This window comes from Apteryx mantelli, chromosome 2 (genome assembly GCF_036417845.1).
Source record: "Apteryx mantelli isolate bAptMan1 chromosome 2, bAptMan1.hap1, whole genome shotgun sequence".
NCBI lineage: Eukaryota > Metazoa > Chordata > Aves > Apterygiformes > Apterygidae > Apteryx > Apteryx mantelli.
The window spans coordinates 54,588,966-54,603,313 of record NC_089979.1 but is presented as its reverse complement, the minus strand read 5'-3'; the positions used below and the strand labels follow the sequence as shown (position 1 = coordinate 54,603,313).

The following is a 14,348-nucleotide window of genomic DNA, read 5'->3' as shown; positions in this document are numbered from 1 at the left end:
TTGGTAAGCAGTCATTTTTTCCTATCTGTGATATTCAGAGACAACAGATACTGAGGGGGGAAATGCACCCGTCGTCTTTCACTACGACAGGCTTGTACAACAGCACAAAAGTCATGGCAACCGCTTTAAACGCGCGTCGCCACGCAGGAGAGGGAAAGCGGGGTCCCCCGGGAAGCGATCGCCACATCTTTGCACATAACTACTTTATAAAACTTCCCGCCTAATTCACTCTCCCTCTTCCCCCCCCCCTCCCCGCAGCCGCCGCGATCTGCCCACGACCGTGCCGAGCGGCGCGGCCTCGAGCCGAGCGCGGCCACTCGGCGCGGGGCCCCGTCTCCCCTTTCGGGGAGGGCCCGGCCCGGCCGCCTGAGCTGAGGGGGGCGCCGACGCCGACACCGCCGCGGCCTCACACTCCCGCGCCGCTGGCGGCCGCGAGCGCCCCTTCCCGCCCACCTCGGCCCTGGCCCCGCCCCCCGGAGCGCGGCGCCAACGGCCGCGGGGAGCCGGCGGCCTCGCGCCCTCTCCCTCAGCCCCGCCGAGCGCGGGACCGAGCCCGCGCCGGGCTCGCCGCCGCGCGCCGCCAGGCGGGAGAGCGCCGCCGGGCTCGCACGCGCAGCCGCGGCGGGGCGGGTGCCCGCGGCGCGGCGCCACGCAACGCGGCTCCGCGGCGCCCCCGCGGCGCCGGCCATCCCCGAGCGCCGCGGCGCGCGCGCCCCCCCTCCCCGCCCGCCCGCGCAGCGGCGACGGCGCGGGCCCCCCGAAAAGGGAGATGGGGCCGGCCCGTTCCCCCTTTGTTTCTCCCCACCTCCTCCGCCTCCTCCACGCTCCCCAGCACAGGCGCGCCCTGCTCGCACCGCGCATGCACGTACCCCCGCCCCCGGCGCGCGCGCGCGCACTGAGTGCTCGTGCAGGAGGCGGCGGTGACGGCCGGAGAGACGCGCGCAGACCCCCCCCCAGCCCCCCTCCCCAAATTCCCCCCCTTCTCCCTTCCCCCCCCCGGCCCCAGCCCCGGCCCCGTCCCGCTCGGCGGCAGCAGCAGCCCCCGCGTCCCCCGGGGAGTGTGGTACCGTGCGCGCGCGGGCGGGCGGCAGGTAAGCGCGAGCCCTCTCCCCCCCCCCCCCCTCGCCCAACGGCAGGGCCGCCGCCGCCGCGCTGCGCGCGCGCGCTCTCCCTCGCGCGCCGCCCTCCCTGCCCGGCTCACTGCTGCCGCCGCTTCCAGCAGCCGTAGCTGCTGGCGGCTGCAGCCGTTAAAGCCCAGGCAACTCGCGCGCGGGGTGAGATGGAGGCGCCGCGGACGCGCCCGCCGCCGTCAGCAGCTCGGAGCCGCCGCGCGCCTGCCTCCCGCGCACGGCGGGCGGAGGAAGGGAGGGAGGGCGAGCAAGGAGGAGGAGGAAGACACAGACACGTCCGGCGGCGGGGGCGCATGTTGGGGCGCGCGGGGCCCGCGCGGCGGCACCGGCCGCCGCAACAAAGGGGCGCTCGGCCGTTGCGGCCGTTGTCCGGCGGCGCGAGGCGGGGAGCCTGGCGGCGCCTCGGCTCGCGCCGCCGCGGGCGTCGCGCGGCAACCGTTGCGGGGAGTGGGCGGGGAGGGAAGAGGACGGCGCCGTCGCCGCCCGCGCCCGTCCCCGGCGCAGCCCCGCGAGGCGGCGCGGGAGGGACGCGGCCGGCAGCGCCGGGCTCGCTCCGGAGAGAGGCCGCCAGTGCTCGCGGGCGCCCCCGACGACGGGCCGGGAGCGCGGGCAGCGCCTTCCTGCCGCAGGGCCGCGCAGGCGGCCGCGGGCCCCTGGCGCCCGCCCGCGGTGGCGGCGCGGGTTCCCGGGGAGGGGAAGGGAGGGCCAGGCCCGGCCCGCCGGGAACACGCCTGCGCCGCGTCCCCGCCGGCGGGTGCGTGCGCCGGGCTGCGGGCACGGCCGCGGCCGCCGAGAGCTAGCGTGGCGCCGCCCGGCTCCCAGGACGGCGGCAGGAGCTGCACCAACAGCCCCGGCGCGTCCTCCCCCGCTTCTGCGCTGACCGCGGCGGGTGAGCTGGGCGGGGAGTCACTAGAATTATCCCGTGAAGTAAATCGTCCCGTGGTAATGGGAATTTCCCCGTGCCTTTACTCAGCTTGCTGAGTGGTGCACGTACTCTGGGCAAATGCTTACTGTGCTCCACCTGTACAACAGCAGCTTTGTTCCTTTCACCACTCACATACTCCTGTGGCCTTAGTAACACAATTTTCAGCCAATTATTTCCTCTGTTACTGGTTCTCACTTGTAAGTCTCAACAGAACAGCACCAAATTGCACTTTACATGAGTACATTGTTTAACAAGAAAGGAGGGTGTTGCTCCATGATTATTACCAGCGACTCTGCTGTTTGTTTAAAAAGAAAGCAGTGTTTTTCCCATCATGCAAAGAACTCTAAACAGATCCTGTTGAAATAGTTAAGTCTGTCCTGCCCGCCTTTCAGTGTTGGACTGATACCTCCTCATGGGATGTTAGGCAACCCAGAAAAATGCACAGAATGTTTATTGTTTTTGTTTTCCTTTATATATTTCAAGTATTCTTTATGCTTTTCATATCTGGTCATCTTAGTGTCCGATTATGTCGGGCTAAGAAAAGAATTTTGAATTTTGGCATTACTTCTTTTTTTTTTTTTTTTATCAGTGTCACTATGTGCTGGAATGCCAAATCTGCAAAGAGCTTTGTAGGGTGCTGAGTGTTTCCATACCATGTTAGACACCCAGCTCCAGGAGTGGAAGCTGGCATACCTGTCAGCTGCTTCCATGTTGTATATGGTTGAGGATAAATAGCAATTTAGAAATGGAATTCCAGATGGCGCCATGCCAGATGATGGAGGGAGGTGTCTGAACCAAACATTAGATTCTGCTCCTCTCTTCTGCATTTTCTCTCCCTATCTCAGAATTAGATGCCTTTGGGAGACTGGGATTGAATAATTTAAATTATATATTTTTTACTGTTCCTCACTCCCCTGTTCAGATATCTCCATCGTTTAGCTGTAGCCTGGTGTTCTCTTGTCTGTTGTCCTTGACTCTTAGGCCTGACTTAGGCCCTATCTATATCACTTAAATAAGGGGAGTGGAGCCTGCCCTAATACTAGCCTGACTGTAAGGATACGCTTTCGGAAGAGAGTGTTAACTTGAATCCTCATGCTGAAGAAGGTCTAGGACCTAGATTTTTTTATTCATTTTCATGAACAGATGCTTTGATGCCTGCTTTATTATACAAAAGGTGGGCTCCAGCATACATAACAATGAATTACTCCAAAAATGGAGAGAGCACGTTCCTCTGGTCTGGTATCCACAGCATTTCTTTCCCTGGTCCTGCATATGCATCCATCACCAGCACCATCGGCCATCCTTTGTGCTGCTTTGTCTGCATGCCAGGCCTTCCTCTAGGCTTGTTCAGCTCACTAATTCAGCAGAAGACTATTCACTTTTTTGGTGGGTTATTGGGTTAATTGTATATGTTCCTAGAGAAGTTTTTATGAGTTCCAGATCTAATGCATGTTAAGTAGCAGGAAAGCTAAGTCAGGGGAATGAAGAAAGAGGGAAGAAAACACATGCTTTTGGACAACAAATCAGTTTATAGAATCTATAGATTTCTATAGTTCATCTATAGAATAACTGGATGTTTTAACAGTGTATATCATATCATTTAAAATAATTTAACATGCTGTGTTTTAACACATTAATTTAAAATACTAATTTTTGGAATAATTTTATCATTTTTTAAGTGTTATTTACTTTCTGTCTTTCAGGCTGAAGGTGGTCTGTTGTGAGTGTTAGTCATCTGTCAAATATTTGATAGTCATTTATTCAGAAAATTTCCTGCGTTGTTCATGGTAAGACTTACATTTGATATTTCACATTTAGCTTGGGTTGTGTTGATATATGTTAGTTTTACTTATATCACTACAGCTTACTAGTATTTCCTGTATATTTTTTAGTATTTGCTATAGTATAGTATTTAGCTATAAGAATTTACTGTATTTTTACTATATATGTATTTTAGCTATAAGAATTACTACTCTTGCAATAGGATCATACATTTATTGGAAATTTTAACTTCACAGAGAAAGTTTTCAATTTAGAATGACTGAATCAGTAAACATTTGAGTAAATTAGTATCATATTGCAAAAAATTCTCATCTATAAATCACAGTGTGATTCCTGTGAAGTATTTAATTTAGAGAAAGACCTTTATATATTTACACTTTAAAAAGAGGTTTAAGAGTGGTGCTTTTATAATCCAAAAGGGTTTTCTGGTCAAATTAAGCCAACATTTTTATTTGACAATTCTTTGAATTTGTAAATGGCATCGACTGTTGTGATTTCATGACTTAGACCACTTTATAAAACATACAAAACTTTCTCTTGTTATTTTACAGGAGTTTTTCATCAGTATGTCTGAAACCATTAAATATAATGACGATGATCACAAAACTGTGTTTCTGAAAACATTAAATGAACAACGTTTGGAAGGAGAATTCTGTGACATAGCTATTGTGGTTGAGGATGTTAAATTCCGAGCACATCGGTGTGTACTTGCTGCCTGCAGTAGCTACTTCAAAAAGCTTTTCAAAAAACTAGAAGTTGATAGTTCATCAGTAATAGAAATAGATTTTCTTCGTTCTGATATTTTTGAAGAAGTTCTCAATTACATGTATACTGCAAAGATTTCTGTTAAGAAAGAGGATGTAAATTTGATGATGTCTTCAGGCCAGATTCTCGGTATTCGTTTTTTAGATAAACTCTGCTCTCAGAAACGTGATGTATCTAGTCCTGAAGAAAACACACAGTCCAAGGGCAAGTACTGTCTAAAAATAAATCGTCCTATTGGGGAAGCTAATGATACCCAAGATGATGAGGTGGAAGAAATTGGAGATCACGACGACAGTCCATCAGATGTGACAGTGGAAGGAACTCCCCCTAGTCAGGAGGATGGAAAGTCACCTACCACTACCCTGAGAGTTCAAGAAGCAATTTTGAAAGAGTTGGGGAGTGAAGAGGTTCGAAAAGTAAACTGTTATGGCCAGGAAGTAGAGCCTATGGAAACAACTGAATCAAAAGACTTAGGATCTCAAACCCCTCAAGCATTGACATTTAATGATGGCATAAGTGAAGTGAAAGATGAACAGACACCAGGCTGGACAACAGGAACTGGGGACATGAAGTTTGAATATTTGCTTTATGGTCACAGGGAGCATATTGTATGTCAGGCTTGTGGCAAGACATTTTCTGATGAAGCACGACTGAGAAAACATGAAAAGCTACACACTGCTGATAGACCATTTGTTTGTGAAATGTGTACAAAGGGCTTTACCACACAAGCTCATTTGAAAGAGCATCTGAAAATACACACAGGTTACAAGCCTTACAGTTGTGAGGTATGTGGAAAGTCTTTTATTCGTGCACCAGATCTAAAAAAGCATGAAAGAGTTCACAGTAATGAGAGGCCATTTGCATGCCATATGTGTGATAAAGCTTTCAAGCACAAGTCCCACCTCAAAGACCACGAAAGAAGACACCGAGGAGAGAAGCCTTTTGTCTGCAGTTCCTGCACTAAAGCATTTGCTAAGGCATCTGATCTAAAAAGGCATGAGAACAATATGCACAGTGAAAGAAAACAAGTTACTACAGCCAATGCCATCCAGAGTGAAACAGAACAATTGCAGGCAGCAGCTATGGCTGCTGAAGCAGAGCAGCAATTAGAAACTATAGCTTGCAGTTAGAAACAAAAGCAGCAGCTTTATCAGAAATAGTATAAGAAATTAAATTGATCAAAATTTATTGTTGGTATATGTTTAAACTGATAATTATCTTTTCAAGAAAACATATTTTTAGAGGATTTGAATGCTGCATAGGAACACGCAGCATTGCTTGGTTAGGTATTTTAAAATAGTTCAGAGATGCGTATTCTTAGAATATAAAATAGTTTTGTTGTCATTAGAGCTATAATGCACTAATACATGATTTAAATTAAGAATATGATCAAGTTCTCTGTAAAACAGAGGGATTGTCACTGGCTGATGTTTTATTTCATCTAGTATGGAATACTATGTACGTTGTAGACATCAAAATCAGTGAGTTATGTTTAAAAATGCTGAGATCTCAAAATAACAAACATGGAAATGAAATACTTATTTTTCATAATTTTGAAGGTGTTGTACCTACAATTTATGAAACACAGCTGTTGATTTCCTAGGATTTCCTTTTACTTCCTCCTTTTTTTCACCTACTGTAGGTGCTAGATATTGATACAGCAAAGTGTAATGGGGAGGGTGATTGAATGAAATCACTTCTTATTCCACTCCCTCAAATATCCTCTTGTTTTAATCAAGCTGGTGAGTTTACTGAAGTAGTAAATGCTTGCTTTCCTGAAAAAAACTGCATTATTCACATTCACAGTAGTCCAGGCTGGCAAAACAGAAAGGTCATTGCATTCACCTATCCCTTCTGTGGGGAAAAGAATCTGCCCTGTTTGTTTGTATGTTCACTTTAGAAATCTTAATAGAGTCCTCAGGAGATGGGACAGAGCAACAGAGAAAAAAGGGTGCAGCGTGAAGAAGGACGTATTTTCCTTGCTCGGACCCAGTTGAAGTTAGTTAAAGCTAATACAGCCTGAGGTTGTAGTTTTTATTATGCAGCTTTCAAGATTTTACTTCACCTAACCTAGCACAAATGTAGGCAAAGGAGTGTTTCTGGCAGCACAGCAGAATTAGCTGCACTATCAAGTGTCTGGAATTCCCTGCCAGGCCTCCCAAGTTCCAGTGTAAAGCCACAGGCTGTCAGATGCCTGCCAGCAATTTTCAGGTTGGGCTTTATATCTTGGATGGTCATACCAGCCAGTAGGTCCTGCTTAAGTCTAAAAATTTCTTCCTTCTGACATACTACCTCTCAGCGAGAGGAAGATTTTGGTGAGTGGTTTCAGTCATCATTGATGCAGAATCAGTGTTCCTTAATAGCCTGTTACTTAGAGTTGCCTATTTTTTAGACAACTTGGGTAGATGCTGTTAATTCAATTCTCACAGCATCAGCAAAATCCATAGCCTTTGGATTGCACTTTGCTGTACATTGTCAACAAGAGAAGACAGAGTAACAGTGATAAAGTGATCCAAAGGGATATCAAGCCTTTATTTTAAATGTGTAAATACTACAAATGTTGTCAACACTTCATTGGAAGTTGGAATGGGCAAAAATGCACTCTTGTGCACATGGTTGGAATACATTGGTCACTTGAGATACCTATAGCATATGAAAGTGTTAGACCAGTTAATGATAAGTTACTAAGTGGTAGGTGACCTCTTGCATTTCTAAATAGAAATTGAAAATAGCATTTTTAGAACTGTTAGATGAAACTTTACTCTGATTATTGGTTGTTTTTTTTTTTTTTTTTACAGCTTCGTTTTATTCATGTACTCATCAGGTTAAGCAATTATATTAAAATGCCAATAATTGTTTGAAAGCTGGTCTGTAAATAAAACATGAATTTAATATTTTAGAAATGTAAACTTTGGACCTTTATGAATATATATTTTTTAAAAAGTTGCTTCATTTTACCTTCAGTAATATTAGTTTGTAAACAAACTATACGTTTTGTATCTGTGCAACATCAGAGGATGTGTATTCATGGCATTTTATTGGTTCTCTTGAGGAACATGATAAATGATTATTGTTGAAATGTTTTACTGTATATAATCATAGATAAAGATGGTAGGTCCAAAATGGGATCTACTTTTTTTTTCTTTCTAAGTATATGGAAGCTATGTTTTCTTGTCTAAAATTGTGTTCAGTGTTTCTTAAATGAAATAATTGGGATTGTTAAGACTAGGCAAAACAAATCTGTTGTGCTAAGACTTTGAAAGTGTAAAAGATAGCTATAAAGAGGAAGAAAATCGTTTTTTTTTCTGTAGATTTCCCATGAAGAGTATAAAAAGTAATGAGCTTAAATTGCAACAGTGAAGATTTACATTAGAAAAGACTTTCTGATGGGTAGAATATTGAAGTATTAGAACAGAGTGCCTTGGGAGGTGCTGCAATCTGCATTAGTGGTGATCTTCAAGAACAGGTTAGACAAACATCTGTCAGGTGTGGTTTAAATATAGTTAATTCTGCCTTGAAGCAGAGGGATAAGCTAAAAAACCTCTCAGGGTCCTCTTTAATTTTGGCTTTCTGGAATGTTATGAAAGTAATAAATGAACATGTGTCTCATTGGGGCAGCAGACACTTGAATGGAAAGACTGAGCTCATGGCATACGCTTCAGGAAAATTGCACTCTTGACATTTGTGCACAAAAATCAGGCTGTGAATTTGAAACTCTTGTAGAAAACCAGGATTGCATTAAAAGGTAGATAACTGAAAGTGTGATAACAGCTTTTTAGATATCAAGGGCTGTGTGATGTTTGTAGCTCTTTAAAATTGGACAGTTTGGTATTATATATACTCTAATATTAACGTGTGCAGAGGCAGGACCAAATGTTACTGTTGCATATGCCTTGGACATGACATAAACACCTCACACAAGACTTGGTCTTAACAGTCTCTGTCACAGGAATAAATTAAATGAAAACAATGGGATTGTTCCCATGATATAGGCTTCAGAAGGGGCTTAAGCTTCTTACTAGTTTTTAGCTCCCTGGCATTCATAAGACTGCTGTATCTTCCCAAGGCCGCCAGTGATGGTATTGATCAGGAAAGTAAAGACTTGGTTACAAATTTTGTGAATTTGAGAATTTACTGGAAATTTCTACTACCACTGTTTCAAGGATGTGAAGCTACTTTTTTTTTTTTTTTTTTAGAAAGCCAATGGATCATTTTTTGTTCACTTCCCAAATATTTTTATTCAAGACGGTGATAAGACCTAGAATAAGCTTAAGTTTAAAGTTCCAGAAGAGGTTTTAGGAAGGAACTGTGGAGGTTACCACAGCTGTACACTATAGTTAGCATACTTAAATTGATACTGTTGTATGTATACATTCTGAAAGGATGGTAGTTTCTGTGTTATGGTGATCTGACTTCAAAGTTCAGCTAAAACTGGCCACATCTTCAGATGTTACTGATCCCAGCTTCTGCCCTGTCTGTGCCAAAAGACATTATGTGCAGAAGCAGATGTACATGAGCTCCAAGCCACTGCGGCATTGGCTGAGGAAAGGCACATTTTTTCTTCAGTTGTTACAAACGTGGCAACTTCCTTCAGAGCTCATGAGATAGCAGATGAAATCCTGTCTGATTAGTGCAAATTTTGCCATTGACTTTATTGGGGCCAGACTACCTCAGTATCCTTAATAAGATTTGCAGACAAGAGGCAAGTTAGCTAACTTGTGTGCCTGCAAGAGTGTCAGAATGATACAGAAATATAAATGGCTAAAATAACATTAAATATGAATGAATTGTTTTTACGGAGTTGACTAGCAAAAACATCACGCATGAGATTAGACCTAAACATACACTTCTCCATCTGTTGTTTTTGGAATCAGAGTCAGTTATGTCCTTAATATAAAAAAGATAGCAAAAAATCAGCTACTTTTGGGGGCTTGTACTGAAAATGTGTCCATGTTATGATGCTGAATGAATGAGTGGCTTCAATGGAACTCTCCCATGTATTGGAATCAAGTATATGATTATTTGTTTGCATGATCAAGGTTTTTATGTATATAATGCAACAACATGTCAGCTGATGTAAAATGAGGTGGTTCTGGTGACCTGAATGGGTCTATATGACTAATACCAGTTGTGATGCTAAACCAAAGTCTTCTCAGTTTAAAAAAAAAAAAAAAAAAAAAAGTCTAAATATTAAGGAAAAATAAGCATTTAATTAAAAGGCTTTGTGATTTAAAAGGCTAAATAACTCAGATGAAAAATATTTGAAACAAGAACTTTGCTATTCTGTGATCGTAACTGTGCTCTTAAAAACTGTTGCTTTCTAAAGAGAAAAAGAGACAAGAGAACACATTTTGCACTCTGGAATCTGGTTCACTTCTGATCCAAATTGTTAGCCATGGTTATACTGCTGGTTATTTGACACAACTAAGTTTGAAAAACACGCATTAATCAGGACAGAAGAATATCTTCCAGTCCTTTTCTATCCCCCTCACCTTCCAAAAATCACACCCTTCTTATCAATACTTAAACAAACATTAGAAAATGAGGCAGTTCACATTTGAGAACTTATGTTTCCATTTTCTATTTTAATCTCTGAAAAAGATTTAGGCCAAGATGAGTTCTAAAGGTTGTTTGTAATGTGTGAAAGAAAATTCCTCATGCTGTTTTCAGCAGCAAAATTTTAAAGAGTTCACCTTGTATGTGTTCATACAAGCTACAGAATTCTAAATACTGTTCGAAATCTTGCCATTGATTTAGGTACTGAACCTGGAGTTCTTTTGAAGATCTGGCCCTGATTTTCTAGTCTAGAGACTGCTTTAGGGATGCCTTCATTCATGATGCCAGTAAGGATTTTTAGATTAATAGAGATGGGTAAAATACAAAATAAAATACCAGATGATATCAGAAAGTCTACCCTAAGCTTAAAGTGTGTGTTTTTAAGGGCTGATTATCTACTCTTATGTCTTCTATCAGTTTAGCCACAGAAGGTGTGCATTTCTGAACAAAAGTACGTCTAGCTCTAATAATATATGACTTTTCTGAAAATACACATTTACATATCAGTACAGAACAGGATAATTCCACATGGAAGATCTAAGGAATTTTCATCTCTTTCAGTTTGTAGATCACAGTAGTATGTCCAGTAAGCCAGAAATGTACATTTCATTAAAAATTCCATTACAGCAGTTGGTCTGTCATTTGTCTTCACATAGATCTAAAACAATTAAAATGTGCTCATTCATTTCAGAACAGATGGAAGATTTCCATGAATAGATTTTGTTAAATGTGTGTCGTAAGAGTCAAGACATCTATTTTCAAGAATGGTTTTTAAATGTAATACAAGAAATCTGAAATAATGTGACAGCTGAAAATAGTGATTTATATTATATTATGTTTTTGAATGTATTTCTCTCCACTGTCCTTTTATATTTTTTGTTTGTAGACCCTACTCCTTTATATAATTATACAACTCTGAAACTTTATGAACTTCAGCAGTTCCAATACAAACAGGCCCATTGTATGGACTAGCTATCATGTTGAGAGTTCTTTAAAATGGATGTAGACTCTTGAAGTCTTACTTGTTTTTAATAATCTGTAACTAAGCATCTGATTTTATATAGATAGACTTGAAAAATACGTAAACCATGTGAATAAAGTTGTTCCGAGTCTGGGTATGGCATATTTAGCATATGGAAATGGAAGGGTTTGGCCAACAGCAGAACTGTTGTGCACCTATATCCCAAATTCTTTCTAAGAGTTCTTTTTAGAGACTAAGTAGATCTTGTAAGAACACATGTTCATTAGTCAATAGTGAAGCTAACAAGAAATTGAAATTTTTATTGAATGGAAATTCCGAACATATTTTCTTTTGCATAATGTTGAGCTATTTTGAATATTAGATATAATAGCCATATAAATATAATAGATTAAAATCTGTATTTTAGTCTAAAAATAAAAGTAACTAAAGGAGAAATGCATTCAATATAGATGGCCTTTATATAACAGAACCACGAAAATTGCTCATTTCAACTTTTTTCCGCCAAAGCAGAAAAACAGTTTTTCAATTTAGAAAAATGGTATTTTCTGTTTAACTTTCTGTTAAAAAAACGCTGCTAACTTTTGTAGGTTTCTGACCTTGTTGTGACCCATTTATACATCTGCATATGCAAGCAACTTACTAGCATGGAAGCTCAACTTTTACAATATTATTTAAAGACAAAAATATCTGTACTTTCATTCACAAGATCCTTTTGCGTCACTGATACCACAAGCAGTGGTACCAGTATGGGAGCAAAGCAATGTAGTGGCATTGATTTTCAGAGTGCTGAGACAAGAGAATGGGCTATAGTGGAGCTCCACTCTGCATTACTGGAACAAAAGACTCATTTCTTCCCTCTGCTCTAGAATTTAGGAACTGTCCAGACGTAAGATATTGCGTGACTTCTGGCAGGAGTTCCTCTTCAAGGGAAGTTATAAATTATCTGCTGGTGATTTATGGCTATTTTGTACCAGCATAATTTGAGCTTAGCGGAGTAGAGATTTCAGGACTGCATGTCTTCAGTTAAACATATCCATTAGTTCTATTTTGTATGCTGTCAAAGCTTGTTCGCATGAGTTTTGTCATTTAAGTTTGCATGGGGAAAGTCAGAAGAGTTGGAGTAAAAGCAAGACTATAGTAGGAAAAATGTTCTGAACAGTTGTGTATATTAAACTCTGTAATATAATTCAAATACAAATTGGTATTTATTGTAATTAGGGTACGTTATATTTAAGAACTTGCTGTTTGCAAACCTGCTTACAAAGTCAGTAGCCTCAGATGATGTTTTTTTCATTACCTTAACCTCCAATATTTAGAATTAGTGTATAGATTATCTGTCTGGGATATGAAAGTCATGAAATATATGCCCATGTAGCTCTGTTACACCAGAAGTACCTAGTTATAAGGACTATATCTAGGTAGCACTTAACCCTGTTTTCTTTTTACTGCGGAATGCAGGCTTTTTTTACCCCCCCAAAAGCCCTCTATTTTTTTCTTACAAAATAGCTAGAGTTTTCCTGAGATATGTTTAGGACATTAAGGAACATTCTTCTTGGGTGACAACAGGATTTCATCCAATTACTTCAAGAAAATATAAAGTGAATAGGAAGTGGCTTCTGTATGGAAAGACAGCTTACAATGAAATATTTTTCTAGGTTTGTTTCAAAACTTACACTTTTTTGTTATTTGCTTTTATTCTGCTACAAAACTTTTTTATTTTTTGAGAATAGTCTTCTAAATTCATAGCAAAGTAGATTTTTCTGTGTGCTCAAGCCCAATTCTGCTGAAAGGGAGAGTCTTGTTTCTTCTTTCCTCCTTTCCTGCTCACAGACCTGTCCAGTGAACATCTGTGTCAATGCAAGATAAGTGGTTGAGGGTATTCAGACAGGAGCAGGGATGAAGGTGAAAAAGGAAGAGGGAGGAGCAGGACCTTCCCATTTCAGCAGTAATGTGTTACTCACCCTGTTACATAGACCTTAAGTTTGTTACATTTTTAGTCCTAACATATGTTCTTTTTCCTTGTTGAATTCTTTCTTTTTGCAGACTTTTCAGGGTGGAGAGATTCAAGTGAAGCTAAAAGGTATTTCACCTTCTATTTTTCTGGGTAGAACTTCCTGTGTATAGAACTATGGTAGAACTCATATTTCTTTTACCAGCAAATATGTTAGATTGCATGTGCTATTCTGTTAACAAGCTAATGGCTCTCAGCTTAGATCCAAAGAAATCTATTCTCGAACACAGGGAGAAGCCTAGAACTCTTTTTATCTCAAAGCTAGCTATTATAGATGACCACAAAAAAAAAGAGGTAATGCATAAGGCAGTAGGCCTCATGTGCAAGGCAGAGCTAAATCATGAGATATTTCCTTGTTTGCAAGTTAAGGGAAAAGCTAAAGGAGGTGAACGTTTTAGCTCCATGGCAATTTAAACCAATCTAAGTTGTGGTTGCTGGTTTTTTACCATCTTTCTTGTGCCTGCAGTAGCACTCATGCAATGTCATGGTGAACCACTCGAAAACTAGTAACCATTTTGAGGCTTTTCTTTAACCTAAGTCCCTCAACTGCAGCACCATGCGATTGCATCAGTGCTTGGGTCAGTGGAAAGGAAGAGCGTTATTGTAAGTTTTGGTGTAGAGGGCAGGACCAAAGTGGTCCCAACTTAGATTGACTTAGGCTACTGTAGAACTGCATCCTAAGGTAGCAGCTTTCTGTTTTGCCTGCCATAGTAAAACTACAAGTTGTTGCTAAAAGGTGTAGTCCTTTTCCTTCCTTTCCTCTCTTGCTGTTACCTGTCACACCTGTTTCTTCCCTCTTGTTTGCCTCATATTTAATGGCTTGTATGGCTTTAGAAAAAGCAGTTATGTGAGTTTATATGACATTTTTAGATTGGATCATCTTGTCAAACAAGTTCATTACATTTGATCCAAGATAAGTGGCAGGAGCACATAGCTAGAGTTGGGGGAATGAATGGAGCAGGACTACCCAGTTTTGGCACCAGATCAAGTATAATGTGAAACACAGTGCTTGTTGCAAAGCGGTTGTGAGAAACAGCTAGGCAACAAAAAGGACTGGACATAAATCCTTTGCTAGACCACTGGAGGTGGACTTGATGGATTATGAAGATTGAAATGCTTATGCTTTATTTCTTCTTTTTCAGTAAAACAGAATTTTGAGTTTGGAGATTTTGTTTTTTCTTTTTTGCAATTTGATTA

At 42.0% G+C, this 14,348-nt stretch overlaps 1 protein-coding gene across 1 annotated transcript; it reads left to right on the top strand.

Annotated features, from left to right (window-relative positions):
- Positions 1-1,051: 1,051 nt before the first annotated feature.
- ZBTB14 (zinc finger and BTB domain containing 14) lies at positions 1,052-7,813 on the top strand. The gene is made up of 3 exons (XM_067292357.1): positions 1,052-1,091; positions 3,759-3,842; positions 4,389-7,813. Exons 2-3 carry the CDS (start codon positions 3,840-3,842, stop codon positions 5,730-5,732), a joined length of 1,347 nt encoding a protein of 448 aa, XP_067148458.1. The 5' UTR covers positions 1,052-1,091; positions 3,759-3,839; the 3' UTR covers positions 5,733-7,813.
- Positions 7,814-14,348: the final 6,535 nt, after the last annotated feature.